The 20,390-nt window shown below is 39.1% G+C and overlaps 4 protein-coding genes across 5 annotated transcripts in view; 2 read left to right on the plus strand and 2 right to left on the minus strand.

Annotated features, from left to right (window-relative positions):
- Window positions 1–2,286: 2,286 nt before the first annotated feature.
- RB195_006508 (uncharacterized protein) lies at window positions 2,287–9,742 on the plus strand (the record flags this gene model as incomplete). Its single annotated transcript, XM_064179630.1, has 4 exons — window positions 2,287–2,309; window positions 2,427–2,480; window positions 9,518–9,576; window positions 9,666–9,742. 4 exons carry the CDS (start codon window positions 2,287–2,289, stop codon window positions 9,740–9,742), a joined length of 213 nt encoding a protein of 70 aa, XP_064036572.1.
- On the minus strand, window positions 2,550–5,556 carry RB195_006509 (uncharacterized protein; the record flags this gene model as incomplete). The annotated part of the gene is made up of 2 exons (XM_064179631.1): window positions 2,550–2,730; window positions 5,450–5,556. 2 exons carry the CDS (start codon window positions 5,554–5,556, stop codon window positions 2,550–2,552), a joined length of 288 nt encoding a protein of 95 aa, XP_064036573.1.
- A 4,284-nt stretch (window positions 9,743–14,026) lies between the features above and the next one.
- On the minus strand, window positions 14,027–14,307 carry RB195_006510 (uncharacterized protein; the record flags this gene model as incomplete). Its single annotated transcript, XM_064179632.1, has 2 exons — window positions 14,027–14,120; window positions 14,189–14,307. The coding sequence occupies 2 exons, from the start codon at window positions 14,305–14,307 to the stop codon at window positions 14,027–14,029; spliced, it is 213 nt and encodes a 70-aa protein (XP_064036574.1).
- Window positions 14,308–15,085: 778 nt separating this feature from the next.
- The window catches only part of RB195_006511 (uncharacterized protein), a gene marked incomplete at both ends in the record, with an annotated part of 40,864 nt that continues 35,559 nt past the window's right edge, over window positions 15,086–20,390 (plus strand). For both annotated transcript variants that reach the window (XM_064179635.1, XM_064179633.1), the window contains 2 exons: window positions 15,086–15,118; window positions 18,456–18,522. In XM_064179635.1, coding sequence (XP_064036575.1) covers window positions 15,086–15,118; window positions 18,456–18,522 — 100 coding nt within the window. The remainder of the gene's footprint in view (window positions 15,119–18,455; window positions 18,523–20,390) is intronic.

The raw sequence follows: 20,390 nt of genomic DNA on the forward strand, positions 1-20,390 counted from the left end.
GTGAGAATGGAAACGAGTTTATTTAGGTAAAGGCTAAGAGAATAGAAAAAAAGCAGGACGAGACTACTTTTGGCATTTTTGAAAATTTCCTAGAAAATTGCTACAGATTCTTTTCAAACTGCATGATTAATGACGTTTTTTAACAGATTCAATTTATTTTCCAGCCATCAATGAATCTGTTTCTGGATCCTACTATACCTTTGTAACGACGCGAAACCTCGGAGACCAGAATCTAGTTAAACCTTAAACTAATGGCAATCTTTTGTCATCGAAACAAACTTTGATAAATATTTGTTCACTGATTCATTTCTCTTAACTTTGCATTGGATGTTAAGAGTAGAGAAACAGTGAATAAAGGTGGAGAATCAACGTACACAAAAAATTTTCTGAATTCTCAATAATTGTTGCAGCAAATGTCTAGAAATCACTAGAGTTTTCTTTTTGACATGATCTTTTGCACTTAGCAGACCTTAAAATATACTTTGACTTTAATTCAAAATGTCACCCATTTCTATTTCATTTTTACTTTTTTCTGAAAGCTGCATTTTTTTTCTTCTGTGAGACGTACTAGGGTTAATATTTTTACAGGATAGGATTGGCACCAATTTAAGTACGATCACTCTTCTTTGGACTTTTAAAGATAAAAAATAATTTGAACTTTGTTCTGATAAGGTATATCTTTTCATCACAAAGAAAATCACAGATGTTTGGAAATTCCATTGTTCTTTTTTTAAAGAGATCGATCCACTAATAGGAACCGCATTCATTCATTTATTCGTTCAATTCGATTTGCTTTCGATTTGAAGGAATTTGTTATCATTATCAATGAAGCTATTACTTCTTTGATAGTTTATCAACTATTCATGCAATTATTCGCTTCTTTCGTTCGTGCAATTATTCGTTCACTCAGCATTTCATTCATTCATTCATTCATTCATTCATTCATTCATTCATTCATTCATTCATTCATTCATTCATTCATTCATTCATTCATTCATTCATTCATTCATTCATTCATTCATTCATTCATTCATTCATTCATTCATTCATTCATTCATTCATTCATTCATTCATTCATTCTTCATTCATTCATTCATTCATTCATTCATTCATTCATTCATTCATTCATTCATTCTTCATTCATTCATTCATCATTCATTCATTCATTCATTCATTCGTTCATTCATTCATTCATTCATTCATTCATTCATTCATTCATTCATTCATCATTCAGATTTTATATGATCAGAATAGCAATATAAAAGGCAATTAGAGTTTCATTCGACGATGAGTCCCGCCACTCCTCATTTTCGCTTCATCTTCTTCGTTGTTTACTCTGCCACCGCAACCATCCAACTATGATGTCAGCTCGATCCGTCTCAATATGCCAGTCGCAGCTTTGCCAAACACATAATTTCGCTATATTCGCTTCCATATTCGCTTCCTAAAACCAGCTCGGACAAAAAAATCCTGTTTGTTGTTTTGATTTAAAGGGATTTGTTATCATTATCAATGAATCCCCTACTCCATAGTGAAGTTTTGGACTTTTAGAGAAGAAAATACTCCAGTATATCTGTATCGAATGCTTCCATGCTCTTTCCGCTGCCCTCCTCTCACTCCTGATAGCATTTGCGGTCTGCTCATGTAAATTAATCCTAAATTTTCTTTATAATTGAAAAATCCGGCTAATGTAAGGACTTTTTCTTTCGAAGCCAAACTTTAGATTTACTTTCAACAAGTAAAATCTCCGTAATTTCCCGAAGTTGCTCGATTTTAGCTCGTTTAGATCACCTACATTCGGCAAAGACGTTTGAGACAGAGCTAAATCAATTAGTCATGTGGAATAATAGGAAGAAATTTATTGACTTCTCTGTCTTCTATCGCTCCTAAAAAACACTGGAAAATTTCCCACGATGTTCTTATCCGAGATTGCCGAATTTCCCTCTCAACATACCTATCTAAGGCTGCGCAAAAGTCTGAATTCGAAATTGTCTCCTTATAACGCCAGGAACTTCTGAAATGCTTGCTGTCTTGAGCTTTGATTATCTAGGTTAACCTGACCAGTTGAATGGAATTTCTTAACTTTTACGCCAATTCTAATGGATGAATCTCTCTAAGGTTCTGTCGACATTTCTTCAGTAGCCATGGCTGCTTCATCCAATTACTTCCATTGTGTCCATTTACTCTGACATATTTTATGGTTCTGATTAGAAGTTTGCGTTCTGTGATCGACTGTGCGATGAACGTGCCGGCGACGCTATAATTTCACCCATTTCCGGAATAGAAATGAGACCTTCTACTGTTCCAAAGTACGTTCGGAAATCACATACACGAGAGTTATTTATGTCTGATTTAGAGAATTTCGCAGTCCCGTATTGTATGGGGAACATATTTGTAATTTTGTTCTTAATAACATTAACTCTTAGGTTGGCTCCACTATCACGTTTGAGGAGCTTCTTAAAAGGCCGACAAAGAGATGAGTCGTACAGGAAAAGGCGGAACTATCAATTCTTTTCAATTCTTATCCTCTATCCTTACTTATACAGATTTTACTTCGGAATTACTCGAAAGTTTTCGTTTTCTTCTCGCCTGCCACCCTGTTTCTTGGCATCCTTGTCCGTGCATTCGATCACGGACGAAGTTTCGTTCCTCGACACGGCCGCAGCATTCGCAACAGTTGTTGGCAAAACACTCTCGTCATGTTTTGTTTTTCCACGACTCCTCGGAAACCTGCATGAAATGGCAGCTGAGTCAATGAACTTCGCGGCAACATCCCTCTGATTTGATCGATTCTTGAAGCATGTCTTATCGGAATAAGGAAAATACTTCTCTACAACTTTTTTGAACCCACAAAATGTCGACATTCACCTGTTCTTATCATTTGTCTTCTTATCTCTGAGAGTTCCTTTCACCCCGCTGTCATTCCGTCCATGAACTTTCCGTACACATCCATTGCTCAATTATAGGTTCCTTTTTAACTTTTTTTCCATCCTTAAGAATTTTTCCTTAAGAAACTCTTAAAATTAAACTAGTGAACTGCTTAACAATTTGTTTTTTTTCTACTAATTTATTTTTTCTCTTAATTGCTTAATTAGCTACAAATTAGTCTACTCTTCCGCTAAAAACAACACACTCCTTGCAAGGTCCTTCACTCCGAATCCAGAACATCCTGCCGCGTTTTTTCTCCCTGTGCTCGAAAAGGGCAATGCATTCATTTCCTATACGACGTTGTTGTCTTTTTTAAAACTTGCCCTATAATAGTGGAAAAAGATCCTTGTCACGCTGTAGAGAATCCACGAATGTCGCGAGGATTTGTTTGTTCATCTGTCTTTTCAGCGACAATCACAAATTGTTCATTGATGTCTAAAATGTAGCTGTTAGAATTCGCTTTAGGTCATTTCAAAATCTACTCATTGAAGTCCCCGTGTCCCATTGGGGCTTAAAACAGCAGACAGCCAGGACTCGTCATTAGGTGAATGATAATCCTTGAGGATGTGATTATATCTTTTATTGTAGCAGCTACCGTAACCGACTCTTCTGAGAATAATGCTTAGGCTAGTGAACTCCATTGAAATGGTGAACTATTCCCACAAAATCCTTAAAATCCTCTTATGAATTATTTGTCATCCATATAATGACGAAGTAAGCTTCATATTCGTGATTTAACTATTTTCCTAAGTCCGTTGATGTATTTGAGTTACCGAGAAGTAATGTCGTTTCTGACCGTATTAAAACAGAATATTTCTTCTAAATGTATTCGCATTCTCAGTCTTTGCGATATCGATGCGATTGCGACTATTCAGATTGTCTATCTGCCATGTTGTGTGCAAATTTTCATTGTGGATCTATAAAATAAGCATGGTTTTTGATTTCAACAAAAACTTGAAATTGGCTCAAATTAGAAATTGCATTATTTCTCGGTATCCCGAATATGTAAGAATATTTGGTAGGATAGTTTAAGACGGAACCTACGAGATCTCCTTCAAATCGCAGAATGTGTGATTCTTCTGACAGCAATGGCTGTCAAGTGCTGATTCGTCAAGCAAAATCGCTGGTTTTGCACGAGCAAGTGGTCGAGCGGACGTTCCTCCCCTACCTCGACGAGGGAAACCATCACCTCTGCACCGCCACCGCCATCCGAGACATTCGCAGCTATGTACTTCCTCTCTGATAATTGAACACAAACACTAAATTAGAGAGAAATTTGAGAGGAAAATCTCTCGCATTCTGCATAATTTTTATTTCACGTCTTCCTCTTAATTATTTGCGTCCTTTTTAACACAGGTTAATCCATTCTCCCAGAATCCATAAAAAAAATGTTTTGGAGGCTGAATATGAACACGGATCTGCTTTTATTTCTTTCGCACTACTCATTGCTATGAAATTCTTAACTGGGCGCAATTACATGTGATTATTTCGCTTATTTAAGTTTTAGAGATTTTTTTCCAGAAACTTGGAAATCTAACGAAGGCCGTGGTTAATAGATCCGTGCATGCTGTCGCAGTTCTTGCACACGTATTTGATACTCTCAAATTTCAATCATTGAATTTGTAGCTAAATATGCCATCAGCTAGCGATTAACACGCGTTCACCAGTTTTCCCTTCCCGGTTTTTATCTTCCTTTTCTGGGATTGATTAATCATTTTAAAATGAGAAGCATTTTTTTAGTCGCGTGTTATCGGATTTCAAAAATATCACAGTCAACTCAATTTCAGCCGGACGGCGCTGTTTCGCACGTTTGTAGCTTTTGCTGACGTGCTAGTAACTGGATATCTCTCATTTCAACCTCGTTATGTCTTTTCGCAACCTCCGCAATAGGTTGTTTGGAGGGTTTTTGCGGCATCGTTTTTCCCGCTTGTCCGAATCTCCTATTTCCGTTCGTATTTTCCTATTTCTGCAACTCTAGTCGAGTAATAGTTCTCGGCCGGATTTTTTTTTCGATGAATGAGCTTATATGTCAACTAATGAACCATAACTTCAAAAAAACTGAGTAGGAATAAAAATATGCTGTTCGATTTTCAGCCTGTCTGAATGCACAACTCTCCGGAAGAGTCAATCCAACAAGGGAGGCCTGGAAAACATAGCGCAACAAAAGGTCAGATGTGAAATTAGCGGAATAATTACGTTATTAGCAGAGCTACGGCTAGTCGTACTTGCTGCGTGCGTCTACATGCGTTAATGCGTCATGTGTCGTAAGCTGCGTACCAATAAATGAACGAAAAACAGCTGGAATCATACGAGCCCTTCCCTTCTCTCGAGCATTGAATTCTATACTAATCAACACCTCAACGAACTAAAACAAGTCGACGGAAACTCTGAATACGTTAAAAAGAATTTCTGGAAGAGATGGAAAAAATCGTAGAGTCATATCGTTTCATTTCAACTAAGTTAAGCAAAGCTGTGTGTATATTTCGTCAAAGGTTATTTCTACATGGAAGTAACGACTCACATGTGCGGATCATCGGGGATCTGACTTCGTCGCATAAGCAGCAAGTGGTCTGCGATGTGTCGTAACAGTTCCATCCGGTTACTTGGGTTAAGCGCAACGTCGTACATTGTAAATGGCGATTCTTGCTGTTCCGCCCATCCTTACATCACAAACGCGACTCGTCATCCGAGTATAAATACGTCACAGCACAGTGCAACGTATGGAAATCTATGCAACAAATATAAATTGGTCTGAACGGATGAAACCTGAAAGTGGTTTGTGCGGCGCGTTTTAGTCAAACTTTTGGATGCGAGTGGAAGGAAGGGAGGTAGGAGGGAAAGTTGGATAAGGACGAGGATGTTCTGATCCAGTTCCTTCGATTGATGTTGACCTACTAATGTTTTTTTTTAATAACAGATGCAAATTAAAGAATTTAGTGGACCTGTTCAGACGTACTTATGCCTCCTGCTGTTGCTTTCTTTTTGAATATTCTCATTCGTTTACAGCTTTTAATTGAACTAAAGCCATAGATGACTTGAATAAAGAAATATCTGAGTAAATAGACGTAATACGTCCATTTACTCAGATATTTCTTTATTCAAGTCATCTATGGCTCCGTATATGTATTAAACATATTCACATATTTCCGTCCATTTCCATATCATGACTTGAATAAAGAAATATCCGAATGGACGGAAATATGTGAATATGTTTAATACATAAAACAAACAAACAAACAAACAAACAGCTTTTTAGAATTGCCGACATGTAAACGTAATATTATTGCTGGACAGAAGTCGAACTATGTGAATTTTAAGCGCCTCAGTTCTTGTCCAATTTCGAGTTGCGGACATTTGAATGACTCGAAAATCGATTTATTTGAAGCTCGACCGAGCCCACCGAGTTCAGTAAATTCGAGTGTTCAAGTGCTTTTCTTGTGTATATTGTTCATTTGAAGAACCTTGGTGACTTCATTCTTTGATAACTCCTGAATCAAATTGATGGATGGAGCTGTGAACGCCCTTGTTCGTAAAGGTTGAAGAAACCCAGAGGAAGAAAGTCCTCTAACATGCTTATTTCACTACTTGGACCTAATTTTTGATATATGGAGCTCAATTATTTGCGTTACTTTTCTACTCAGAATTTTTCCGTAGTAAAAATACTATTTCAAATAATTTTGACTGTATCTAAGTGTTGTGCCATTCTACTTTGATCTATTTTTCGTTTTAGTTCATTAGTAATGATTCCAATAATGCGCCAACTACCTCGCTGACTTCTAGACCTTGCAGAGCGCATAAATGCGTGCATGGGAGTTTTTGAGGTTTTTTACCCTGGTAAATTCATCCGTTCCTAACCTCTCTGTTCAGCTTGCATTTATATCTTTTCGCAGCAGAGACCGTTGACTGGGCCTACATTTCCGAATATGCCTTCCATAAGGTTCCACTTACCATTGTTTTAGTGTTTATGCGTAGTCACTAAAGCTTCCGGATGACTTTATCTCCGCCTTTTATTTTTCCTAAGGTTTGGTGCGTGACATAAATAGAAACTGCGAGGCAGTGCTTCACACGGAGTACGACTACATGGCCATATCCTCTTCAGTAGGAATTAAACACTTACTGACTGCAAATTACTGAAGATGTCTGTCAGTACAGGATTTATTGAGAGTAAGAATACCCTGATTTAGAACTATGCGACCACTATCGCGTTTAAATAAGCATCTTACACTTATAAACCTGGCTCTACAGTCACGAAACAGTTGAGCTGACGATGTTTGGAGTACAGTCTCACAGTAGGCGAAAAGAAACCTCAGCCGACACTACACTCCATTTTTGTATGGATGTGCTGATCGATCGCTACTCATTCACGGTCTCCGTCTACGTTAATTTAAAACCTGTATTTTCCACAACGAAAAAGTCTGTTTTGGGACTTTCACTGTGGCCTAATTGGCACTGCTATTTTTTTCACAGTGAGCTTTCCTGCTTGCTTTCCTCTTCAAAAATCATTAATCATTAAAAAGCCATGACGTAATTTTTTTTCAAAATGCATGCACAACAAGCTTAAAAACGGATAAACTGATAATATTTGATCTCTTCTTGAACGTGTGTACGAGACGAGAACGAAAATTTTCGATTTATCCGTGGTTTAAAGATTTTCTCGAAGAAGTGTTGTTTGGACGCTTATCACATCACCATCTCTATTGAAATGTTGTGTCTAGGATATTTTTCGATGTGCATCTCTTAACAGAAGCTTCCAGAAAAATTCGCCACATATCGCCCGCTACCTCCTTCCTAAATGTCAAGCATTTGCGCGATCATAGAACAACTATCTTCGTCCCAGAATTTCTGCGATGTGATTTTTTAGTTTCGTTACTGATCGGGAACTCCTACCAATCTTGGTCAAGATCAGTTTGCAAAAAAGATTAAATTTCTGATAATAACTGCTAAATTTTTTTGAGAAGAGTGTATAGATGAAGAGGCTTGATCACGGCACTCATTTTCGGGGCAGCTAGTCTTTTCCAAAAGAGTTTTACATCTCAGACAATCCAGAAATACGTGTAGAAAGATCTTTGCTGTATAGAGCCTAAGGGAAATTGTAGTCGGTCGTGCATTTTCCTGCTTCCGCATACTTGTAGTGCACTTTTTCGTGCATCCGAACAAGCAAAAGAATAAATTAATGCAAAAGATTTTATCTTTTAGCATTTTGCTGAACGATCATGAACAATATGAGAATAATTGGTGGAGGAAGTGTTGTTAGGGGGTAGAGAATCCTTCGTGATGGCATAAGGCTGCAAAGCGGATTTTCACTTTGATGTCTTCCAACGAACGGCTGTTGCTCAACCTCAAACATCGCACAACGAAACTAACCACATTCCGACCGGACGTTTGAACATCCGACGCTTGTTGCGGTGTTTCTCATTGTTTTCTAGCGGTTTCCGTGCCCTCCAACACCCCCCAAATGGCGCGCTCAATTCAGGGAACAGGGTGTTCGTTTGTGGTTCTTTCAATGTTTGGCATCGCCCGTCACAATGGGCGTTGGTAGGAGCGATTCGGGAATCACGTGGGTAATCGCGAACTGGTTTTTCAACGGCCTCTCACTTCTACCGCACTTGGTATCGTTTTTTTTGTTGGAAAAATTAACGTAGAGTACATCTATTGTTGTTCTAGTAGAGAAACTTTTACACTATTATCCATCATTATTTTTAAAAATCAAGACAAGCAACAATTGCTACCACGTCTATTTCATCTCCCACATTTTTTCTCTGAAAGTCCTGCCAGAAAAATTTTTCAAATGCATGTCTGTGTATTATTAGAGCAATTTTTGCGTGTTTTGCAAAATTGAAGCTCGCGATAATTGCAATTATTTCTTGGCTAAGTAGTATTTTCACATTCGCTCATCTGATATGCGAACTTAAGACTGTGTCCTTTCTACTTTTTTTTGGTTTTATATCCTTAAATTAATTCTTCAAAATATCTAGGACATTGTTTGGTCCTCATGCATGCCTTTCTATAAGTTTGTACCATTTTTCCTTGGAGACCAACCAACACTGATGGATGTAGTCTTCATTTATTTTGGGCTAACACTTCAGCCAGCTCGCCCTCATCCGTGTCTGAAAAAAATGAATATCGCGTGTGGATCTACACGAATCCTCTAATCGAACAACGTCCACTTTGCTCTGTAGTAATGTTCCTTTCTCTGAGTCTGGTCTTATTGAGTTAACAGAAAAAATGCGGAAATGCAAATTTTAGTGCTAAGAATAAGAACTAATTAGGACTGGTGCAATTGCTCAGTTAATTAAACGACAGCATTACTGGTGTAAGTCGAACAAGAGAGAGGAAAGGGGAGGAAGAAATAAATACAAAAAACCTTTCCCTCTGATCGATGGACATTCCTCTTTATGGTTGAATTTTCAATTTTTGTCGTTCCAGCTTCTATGAGTAGACGTTAAGAATTCTTTCTTTTTTTCTTCGTCGGTTTCGACCATTCATGCCGCTTTCGTCTATCGCTTAAAAGGGCACGAGTCATTAATGAGTCACGAGCATGTTGGGAACTTAGTCATGCCACAATGCCCATACTCTGAATCGGTTTCAGTTTCCGCGGCGGTGCCATCGAAATTTCACCACGACTACCTAATGAGCGAATGTTGTCCAGTATCGTTTAGAATTTTACTTTTGTCCTTTCAAACCCATTTCTAGTTGAATCACGTGATTATCCGACTCATGTGTCAGTCGTTTTGCAGTTCAGTGCAGTTTGACAATGGTTCTGCCTGCACCAACTTGTCCACCCCGTCCTTGCCGGCTAGGATCAGCGGAATGAAAGTCGCGCCCAGCACCCGCACTCACTCGCAGCAATTTTTGTTTACTGTACCTTCTATACCACGATTCTTTCTGCCCTCACCTACCTCATACGATACTGCGCACAGATTTTGCAGATTCTGTGAAAACGAGTGTTTGTCTTCAGATGATCACCGCCGCTTATCGTTGCTTTTTTCAAATTTTTGAACGATGAGTACCTGAATGAGGAAAAGCATTCATTCCAATTGCACTCATTCCGCACCTTCAGTAACGGAATCTAATTGACCAAAAAAAATGTCCGCTACTGGTATCCGTGTTCTTCTCTTCTCCCTGTGATTTTCCTTCCTATGTTTTTTTATAAATCAAGTCTGTTTTAGTTCCTGCTTTACCACTATTCTAAATGTCCAGGTGATCCAGTGGTTATTTGTCTACGCTGGCTATTCGTAGCGCAATAAAAAAATTCATTGAATCGCATACTTGCGTAGTCTAACAGCCCATGATCAAATTCACTAGCAGAAACTACAATTCCCTTACAGTACCTAGGTTGCATACTTAGGGCCAGAAATCACGGCTGTGGGATCGGTTAGCGAGCAACACCTGGTATCCATGACTTTCACTGGAGATCTCTCGGTAACCCCTCTAGGAGTTAACAGTAACGTCCACGACTTCTCCAGGAAAAAAGGAGTGTTTACTACACTTGCTTTCGCTGAGAGTACGACATTGGTGCTAAGGAATTTCACGGACACTGGTCATCTTCTTAGGAATTTTTGGCGTTCTCTGAAGGAATGATTGCAGAGCACCGGTAATATCCCCACGGTAGATGGTTCGACACCTCTTAAGGTCAGCCAAGTCACTCATCTCTCCTGGTAGGGTCCGCAAGGAGGAGCCAAACTGGTTCGGAAGGTTATGCATGGTCACTTGAGACACTTGTTGTTATCCACAAGCCCTTCCATAGGCACATAGGCCTCTACTAACCTCTACAAATGTGTTTAAAATCGAACACACCCCAAGGAAGGTCGACGCATACCTCTCTTTCTTTAAAGAGTGAGAAACAGAGGATCAGGAGGGTGTGCTGCGTAGATCGAGAGCTCCACCGGCACCGTGCAATTCCTAGCAGGCCCTAACTCGTCCGACTTCGTGGCAGTGCTGAACGATGTATTTCAAAGCGATCCACAGTCGCTACTGGTACATCCAGGTCTTGTTTCTCTAGACTTTCACCTCTCATTTCTGTAGATCTCATAAATTCAATAGGTTATTTTTAGAAATTCTCGTCCTTTTCGTCATTTTGGTCTTTCCATCTTAAGGTGTTAAGCAAACAGTTCGGTTTCGAAAAATTCACATTCAAGCCATTTGCAAATTTGTTCTTTGCTCTTTCATTTATCTGCCCACCAATAAGCGTTTTTTCGGGTTTTTGGACTTTCCCCGGTGATCCACGGTGGGAAAATGTTATTCGAAGACGTCCTGGCAGTGGCGCTGGAACAAGAAATATCTCTTAGACGAGAGATGGGGGAGAGTAGCTTCTTGCTGTTTCTTTTTGTCATCTCCCTTCATTTCTTTTGTTCTTTTGAATGAACATACTTGTAATAAGGCGTTGAGACCTCGATTTGGCTATACGATCATACGAATTCATTCATACCAAATCTTTCTATGAGTTAATTACATATGATTGACCACTTGTTCTCCTGACCTTTAGGACCACATTCTAATATTTTCGACAGAGCTCATGGTTACAGATTAGTGACTTAAGTCGAGCAAAACTTAAATCCAGAGGTTATCCGAACTCCCGGTCGCAAACATTTATCCCTAATCCCTCACAAAATCCTCGAACCAAAGTGTCGCTTTACAATGTCGAAGTATTTGTCACGGAAGCTGTTTCGCGTGTCTTTGATAAAAACTGTCAGGTTTTTTTTTCTGCTCGGGTCTGGACTGGAATCTCCAGGCTGGAATATATTCGCTGTCACAGTGCCACGTCGAAGTGTCACAATCTGCCGGGACAGCAACCCGCTACTGTGAGGATGTCAGCCATCCGATATCATACTCTTTTGAGATCGCTTTCACCCGGATGTGTGGTTGCCTTCCTCTGTTTTTTCTCCAATCAATTTCTTTTATTATGTTCTCTTTACTATTTTCTCTTTACTTTGCTGATTTAAAGTTTAAAGTTTAAAGTGTTCGGCGTCAATCAATCCGCTTGGGATCCGCCCCCGCGTTCACTTCAATTCAGAATCGTTTGAGATTTACGAACGTGTAACTGACCTACACAATGACTTGCGGTGGCCAGCCGATGTGTCAAGTCAGAGCTTTTATCCTTCCACACAAGTCTGGCACTAATTTATCGACCCCGGAGGGATGAAGGGCTTGGCGAGCACTAGGGCGAATTCGAACCTCCGATCGATCGTGCAGGAAGCGGAACCTCTAGCCGCTACACTACAGCCGCCTTGTTGATTTACTCATTTTTATTATTTATTACTGGTCAGTTTTTTTAAATATAAAAATCGAACTGAGCGTTGAGTTCGAAGGTACGCCTTAGGCAGAACATGTATCTTCTCAAGGTTTAGCATGAATCTGCAAACTTCAGGAAAAACATGGGAGTGGACAATCTCTTCTGCAATCATGATCGGTTACCGTATTTTGACCAGAACATATAATTAGTGTTGAAAGTTTATTTTCATCAGGTGATTTTAAGCAACAGCTGTTGACAAATGACAGTTCTCCAGGAAATCTGTGCCCTCGTGAGCTATCAATTCTATTCTAACCGACCAAGCGGTTTTTTGCGTGTCCGCCGCATATTTTTTTTCCACACCGACAACAATGTCCGACAGCATCGTCGGGCATTGTTGCCAATGTGTTCATTGAGTTTAATGAATGGAAAAAATAGTCGTGTATTGTGTGCTCGTTTATATTATTTTCTTTTTTTTCTGAGTTTTTCTGCTTCTGATTTTCATTTTCATTTCATGAATGACCAGGCTCCACACTATCTCCACTATTTGGTACTCTGAGCGTCACAAGAAGGCGCATCTTGATTTTTTTTTCATCAAAAAATCCTAAAGGATGTCTTCTTATGGAATATAGGCCATAATTACAAATGCTATTACAATGATACTCCTAGCATTTCACCTGAATATTATGTTTTAATTCCTCTGAACAATGTCTTCGAGAAGAATTTTATTGATTTATTTTTATCTGAAGATCAACTGCTAGTATCCTTCAAACTTCTCGATATTCACCTGGTTGTCCACGATTTTTTGTGCGACGATCGTGTACGTTGCGTACGAGAACGTTCACGTTATTCTTAGCACCGGAAGCACTTTAGGAGGTCATTTCCTGGATTTGTTTTTTTTTTAGCTGAGCTCTTCATTGCTGAGGACGTGCACACGCCCCTTCGAAGACGTCAAAGCTGGCATTTTTCGGGAGAAAGTGAAATATTAGGAGTTACACTGCTTCTTGTCCCGCCTTTTCTCTCACTCTTCGTCCTAATCTGATTTTTCTTTCAACTGAATTTTTTGATTTGAGAGAGAGGCCAGTTATGTGTTCGTTCGCATCGTTCACCATCATTTCAACATCGATTTCTGCCCAGCTATAAATTCTACCCCTTTTATGTAATAGGGGTAGAAATCCACAATTTTTCCGCATACTGACAATCTTTCCTGTTAGTCGTCATTAGCGCTCATGTCAGGAAGAATTCCGATTTCGTATTTTCACAATGTGCAGGAGCGAATTCTGTTTGGAAAGCTTGAAATGCGACAAACCTCCACTGAATTTTTAGGCCTTCTAGGAAAGGTTCCTCATGAAAAAGGGAAAACAATTCCAAAAAAACAAGCAAAAAAACTTCTCGCTCACTATTTTTTGAGCGCTCTTTTAATGATGAAAGTGATTTCTCCCATATTATGTCATTTTCCCATTGCATTGTGGCATCAAAACGTCTTCTTCTGTTTATTTAAAACTGTGCTCACCTCATACCTGAACAAGTGCTCATATTGAGCGATTTCCGGCGCTTCTGTTCTAGTTCGTGGAGCAGATGCACCGCCTGATAGCTCGTTAACAGAGTCGTATTCCTTCACCGCCCATGTTCACGTCGCTGTCGTAGAAAGAGATTCTGAGCGCAGCGCTTACGGATTACGGATATTCTGAATACTGCATGTTCAATTTGAGGAGAAGAGCATAATTCCATGGAATGAAATCTTCTTCCACAGCGGCGAGAACTGCGGGACGCCTCCACAATGGTAGAATTGTAAAGATGTGAGAATAATTAACGAAAGTTGAAGAAGTTTTAATTGTTCTCAGGCTACAGATCAATGAGAACCGAACTCTAAAAATAATACTTGGAGTTAAGGACTTCAATGCTGTCGAATGGTCCCTTCAAAAATTGATTTGATGACTCCCAATGATCGTTTCGGAAGGTTCTGAACGGATTGAACCGTCGAGAATAGTTTTTGGAACAGTGGTTAGAAGCGATCTTGTACGCACGTACCGTAAGCGCTCATTTACGGCGTCGGCTGCCGGCGGCGGTGGTGATGGCGGCATCAGCAGACGTCGGTTGAAAAGTTCAATAATCGAATCGATGTGTGCCGTGAAGCGAAGCCGATTCATCGCTACGCTGGCTGTTACCGGCAACGCGCCATGCGATTCTGATCAGCTGGACCCTATTCGAATGCATTACCCAATTGTTCTCAATCACTTATTTCGGCTCTTCACCCATTTATTCCACGAACCTCATTCTCGGTCTTTGTTAATATTCAAGTCATCTCAGTCCAGTAACTTTTGAGAGGAAAAAAGATTTTTTTGCGTCTCAGACAGACGTCGAAAACACCTTTTTATATGAGAACTGATTCTTCGTATGATTCTACAGTAACTAACGGAGAAGATCACTTCGTATTCCCTTTTTCCTATCATCGTGATAATTTTTCACTATTTTCCACTCATTTTGTTTCCTTTTTTTCCTTCATCTATCATCTTCGATTCGAATTGCCCATTATGAATTGGTCACACGGTCCAGTTGCTATCATTTCTCGAACATTTTTGCGGGTTTTTTTGCAGTTTTCAACAACTACTGTTCTGTCTTCGTTCACACAAATTCATTGCAGCACTCACTTTTGCCCTCGAATTGCCTTTAATCCAAATACCTTCTGTTTTCCAATTTTTTTTTACTTCAATGTAAAATTTTGCTGATTTCACTTCTTGAATCACAATGGATGTTTCCGATGTTCTTGTTTTTTCTTTCTTGTTCCGGAACGATAACGATCACAAACTTACAGTTCTATAAATGAAGAGATTTATGTGCACATTTCCAGAATTTTCTACTTACCGTCATGAACTAGGCACATTTTACGAATTGGTAACAACGGCAGTGTTAATTTCGGCCAGCACAATGACCAACGCCGTCGATGGAATCATCACTCAGGTCAGCGCCAGAAAAATAAAACTCCGGCACTTCTGGATTATTTTAGTAGTAGTTGAGGGTCTGATAAGAATTAGACGATTGATGGTGGACTAATTCCTAACTTCTGAAGCACATATATCGCTTTTGAAGCAAACGAATAACATCAAAATTCTAAAAATAACCTATTTTTGTCTTTTTTTCCATCTGTTCAATCATTCATTTATAAAATTGCAGAGTTTAGGCACAGTGTGGTGCTTCTAACGGAGTGATGAAGAATGGGAATTACAGTAGTTGAACTGCTAGGATCATGGATTTAGGGGTGTTGGAACTCATATAAGACGAATAATTAGAACAAAACACTTTTTCCTCATACTCTCCATTGAAAACGAGTGAAATTGAGGATTACTCCAAATTATCAGTAAACTGCTGCTAGTTCACAGTTGTGTGTTGTCTTCTTTTTGAGATCCATCAAATGTGGAAAAGGTGCTGATTATCCGCAAGTGCAATCAGTCAACGATGGTCTAATCCCAGCTTAGCTTACAGTAACCCTATTTGTCCACGTCAGCGCCTCATGAAAATAATGTAGATATTAACGTCAATTGTTGTTAGATAACCCGATAAAGGCAGCTGCAGATATTTTTTATTTCTTTTGCAGTGAAAGATTTGGCACGATATAAATATGGGTGCTTAGAAAAAAAAGAAAAGAAGAAAAAAGAAAAAAACTAGACATCATGTACTATTCATTTTGAGATTGTTTATTGTCTTTACTGCTTATCATTTCAACAGCATTTGCACTTAGTGTAGTTTTCTTCCCCTCACTACTTGTCATTTTACTACCTGAACTTTCTCGCTAATCTAGGAGACATTATGAATGGAAAATCATTCATCAAGGGTAATTTTTTTCAAGAAATAGTCCTCCTAGAAGTAAAGTTGGGAGTATCACAAATGCCGCGTAACAGTACATACACCGATTCAACTACGTTCAATAAGCGTATCCAGACGCAGTTGAACTATTCTAGGAAAAAAGGCATTGTGTGGATGCTCTCACGTCGGCATTTATGGTGACAAACGGCCAGCGGAAAAGCGGAAAAACGGTCAAATATCCGGTGTCGATAATATATGTGAAAGAAATTGACCTGTTCCAAACCTTCACATTTTTTAAGTTCCAGAATACTTAGCTGTTTTTTCGTCACAGCTAGCAATTTTTTCCGAAGCAATGTCTGAAACGTCAAATTCGAGGGGTTCATTTATACATTTATTTGAAATCGATCACAACAATGACTATTTTAGAAAGACAACTTTTGCCCCTTCTTGCGTAATTTTCATGGAACATATTCATATTCCGAAATTTCTCAATTTTTTTCAAGACTTCTAAAGTCACAGAAAATTCTATGAAAAATACGAAATCAATGGTTGCGAATGGCTCCATTTTGAGAATTAAAACGCAACCCGTCATTACTATTGAAGGATTTTTTCTTTTTTCGGGTGAATATTTAGCGCTTTACGTGGGCAGAACATTAAACAACCTCGTTCATATTTTTTTCATGATTTTCTCGCATCGATCCGGTTTTCGTTCAACATTTTCACACATCGATAGACATGTTATCGAAAGTGTGGTGCAGGGGTTTGAGGGTTATCATAGGAAATTCCATATCGAATGATTTCCTGAAATTGAACGGATTATTCCAGACACTGACGTATTAACATATGTTTGTGGAAGAAAAATTAAATAAATTTCAATACGATATTTATTTATATGAGAGCAATAAAAAGTAGCACCATAAGTAGAAGTAAATAAAGCCAGGAACAACTATAGTTGTGCGTGAACTATAAAGACAAAAGTCTGTATTATTTTTTGCACATGCATGTGATGGGTTCTTAAGTGATTCCCCTTCCAAGGTAAGAAATCTTCGCGCGAAGTCCCTTTCCTCTCTCAGAAGACTAAAATAGAGCAGTAGTTATCAAAAAAAAAAACAAAAAGAAGGTGTATTGGAAGTAGATGGTGTATTTTTCGATCTGCAAAAACCTTGTGGATCAAATGGGAAGAGAAGAATGGAAAATATGTATACAATTGTAAGCAATGGATGAATTCAATTAGATGATGCGAACGAATGAAGATTTATGGCAGGACATTTCTCTGAAAAGTTATCGTATCATAGGGAAGCGGGTGTAGAGCAGTCGGAAGGAGGTTCAGATGTGACTAAACGATCGATGGTTCAAAATCCCCCAATGCTGACCTAGTCTTTCATCCCTCCGGGGTCGACAAATTGATGCCAGATTTTTCTGGGAGGAGAAAAACATTGACTCGGCATATCGGCCCCCCTCGGAAGTCACTGCGTGGGCCAACACGCGCTCATAAACGTCAAAACGATCCTGAATTGAAGTCTGACACGCTGATCAATCAATTCATCCCTGCATGGATTTGTCAACGCATTACCAATGCAACTCCATGTACTTTATCTTCCTATCATAATTCACGACTTGTTTGTGCGTGAGAAACAACCGCAGTCCACATGTGGACCACGTTGCCGCCAGCGTGTTGAACGCTTAAATTTAAGCTACCCTACACTTCTACATTTTGCCACTTTCTGATTCTGGTGTTTCAGCCAACTTCAGATCTTGAAATTGTAACTGCTTTTAGTGCTCCTCTTCGATAGGCTCTCGTTGACGTTATTTATTTGTTCTCATGCGCCGGAGATAAAAAAAACAGAAGGAAATAAACAAATAATTAAGTGTTGCCGCATGCTCTAAGGAGATTTCGAAAAATTTACTCGAATGTTTGCTTCTACTTCCAATATTCTGTTCATTAATTCTACTCAATGTTTTTGAGTACCCATTCAACAAGTTGGTCCAACAGTTTCTGTTGAAGTGGAGCTCAGTAAGTCAGAAATTTCAATTTTGTCCTTATTCAAAAAAAAGAAAATTCGTACATCATGATGCATGTACTCGAAGCCGTGAATTTGCCGTCAGCCAGGTCCACCTAAGAATAGTGGTCCGAGTTCGCAGCACTTCTGCACGCCTAATAATATCACAAGGAGGATTTATTGCATTGAACTTACCGTTCAAATTTAACGAGAAGTTCTCGGATCTACTTCTGAAAGTACAGATCCGCCTTGATACTTATTTTACTTATTCTTTTATTTATTTCCACTCCAATTAGGTGTTTTCTAACAGTCAACGCACCCAAAATTTTTAATTTTTTTATCCAATTTTTTGAAATCACTTGTAGATTATTTCCTTGTACACACGTTTCGGATCTTAAATTTTTTATTATCTCATTATAAGCTCAAACTTTTCCTTTTTTCACTTTTTTTCATAGTATCATAAGCGAAGGATGACACTCAGCAGTACTTTGCAGGTTCGCAAAGAGGATATCGACAAAAATGGCGACTATATAGGACCGATGTCTACCAAGGAGGCAAACGGTGAGTGAATTACAAAAGATTTTGGGAGGTGTTGAAAGTGTACGTAGAGGATGTGTGAAAGAACCAAATCTCTGTACTCGAATGAATGATTGAATGAATGGTATTAAGAGGTGAGTAGATGAGTTTCGTACGTTTCTTCTGGTTCTTTAAAGTCTGCTTTATATCATTTTTTAGCTAGTTTTGCAGAATTTTCCAAGAACGGCTCAAAATTCTCCTTTTAAAGTGTCCTTTTCTTACAGCCAATGCGTTCTTTACTTTCTCTCTATTCTCTCAAGTTCACTCTATTGATCCCACCATTTTTTTCTTTGGTGCGTAGGAATTACTCGGTTTTCCTACCCGTCTACCTATCGCAGCCATCGCGAATTTATGCGTGTAGTCCAACGAATAATTCTAGTTCTTTACTTTATTCACGTATTACATAGTCGTAGCCACATTTTCAATCAGAAAGCAAAACAAGCAAAGCCAGGGTAAATAAGCGAACCAAGAAAACAACAAGAAAAAGAAATCACCTTGTGAGAATACGTCAAAAAGGAGGAAAGAAGTAGAGACGATGAAGGACTCCGAAATTTAAAGAGGTTCGAAAAAAGGACTAAACATGAAGATCCTGAACTGAATCTTCCATCAAGATCCATTCCTGAAATGATCACGGATCGCACAGAGACCACTCTCCTCTGCGCCGTTTCAGTTTTCGGTTTCGGTCTGATCCTCGAGTGGCGACAGAGCTGGTTGATGAGTGCAAAAGTGATCCATTATGCGAACGCGTTGCACTGCAATCGCAGTCAGCAACGACCAACCAAACTACGATCGGCGGGGCCCGCCCGACTCGTAAGGGATCGCTAACCGGCTCAAATTAGCGTGTCTCCGCGGTGGCGGTGATCTACGAACTGCTTCATTTAGGCGGCAGCGTTCGTCGGCATACGATTTGCACTTCACACTTTGAAATATTAAAGATTCTCTTTGATTATATATTTATATGTAATCAAAGAGCGTGCAGAGTTGAGTTGCACTGCTTGCAAAATAAAAATAATATCACTAGATGTGACGCACTGGATCTTTTCATAAGTAATAAATAAAAAAGCAGAAATAAATGAATAAATATATGTAAGATGGAAACGAATTAGTAGACAATTAAGTATATCTCCTAAATTGCAGGACTATTTTTTGTCACAGACGAGCGATTTTGGAGGGGGAACATTGAAACTCTATCAGAAAAATACAAGAGGATAACAGAACCTTAAAGAGAGATGGTTTGCGCATTAAAACACTTTTGTTTATTCTAATTTCTGAGAACAAATAAAAATAGATTACTGCATTATTTACACTGTGATCCAATAGCTAGATAAGTGCTCGCTCGAACTTTTCCGCATCGTGGATTTTGCTTTTCCGGAACGAGCTCGTCACGTGTGTCAAATGTCACGCGTTCTCTCTCAAATTTCATGCTTTTTCTCGTGAAACATGGAACAGTTGTAGGTACGTACGTAGCAGAAGTGCACGAAAAATAGCAATACGATGCAGGCAGAGGCTAGAAGACACTTGCTGATGGCAAGAGCTTGTTTCTTTTATGTGTTCCTGGCATGCGTCCTTGTTTTACGACCTGAACGTTCTTCCGCTTTATTGCTGAAGTTGAAGCCGAATTTAGCTGCGCTACGCGTCAGAAGATAGATCAGCTAGTGCTTCAGGAATCTAAGTGTAGATTTGGGACTAGAATCTTCAGCCTTACGATGCCACTCTAGCCACTTCGGGCAATTTTGCATTTTTTTTTAAACTTTTTATGGTCTTTGACCCACATTTCAAACCGTTATGCGTTGCGTGGACTCAATTTATTAATCACTGTAATAGAAGCGCCAAGGTGGTTTAGAGTGTAAAGT

Source organism: Necator americanus, chromosome I (assembly GCF_031761385.1).
Source record: "Necator americanus strain Aroian chromosome I, whole genome shotgun sequence".
NCBI lineage: Eukaryota > Metazoa > Nematoda > Chromadorea > Rhabditida > Ancylostomatidae > Necator > Necator americanus.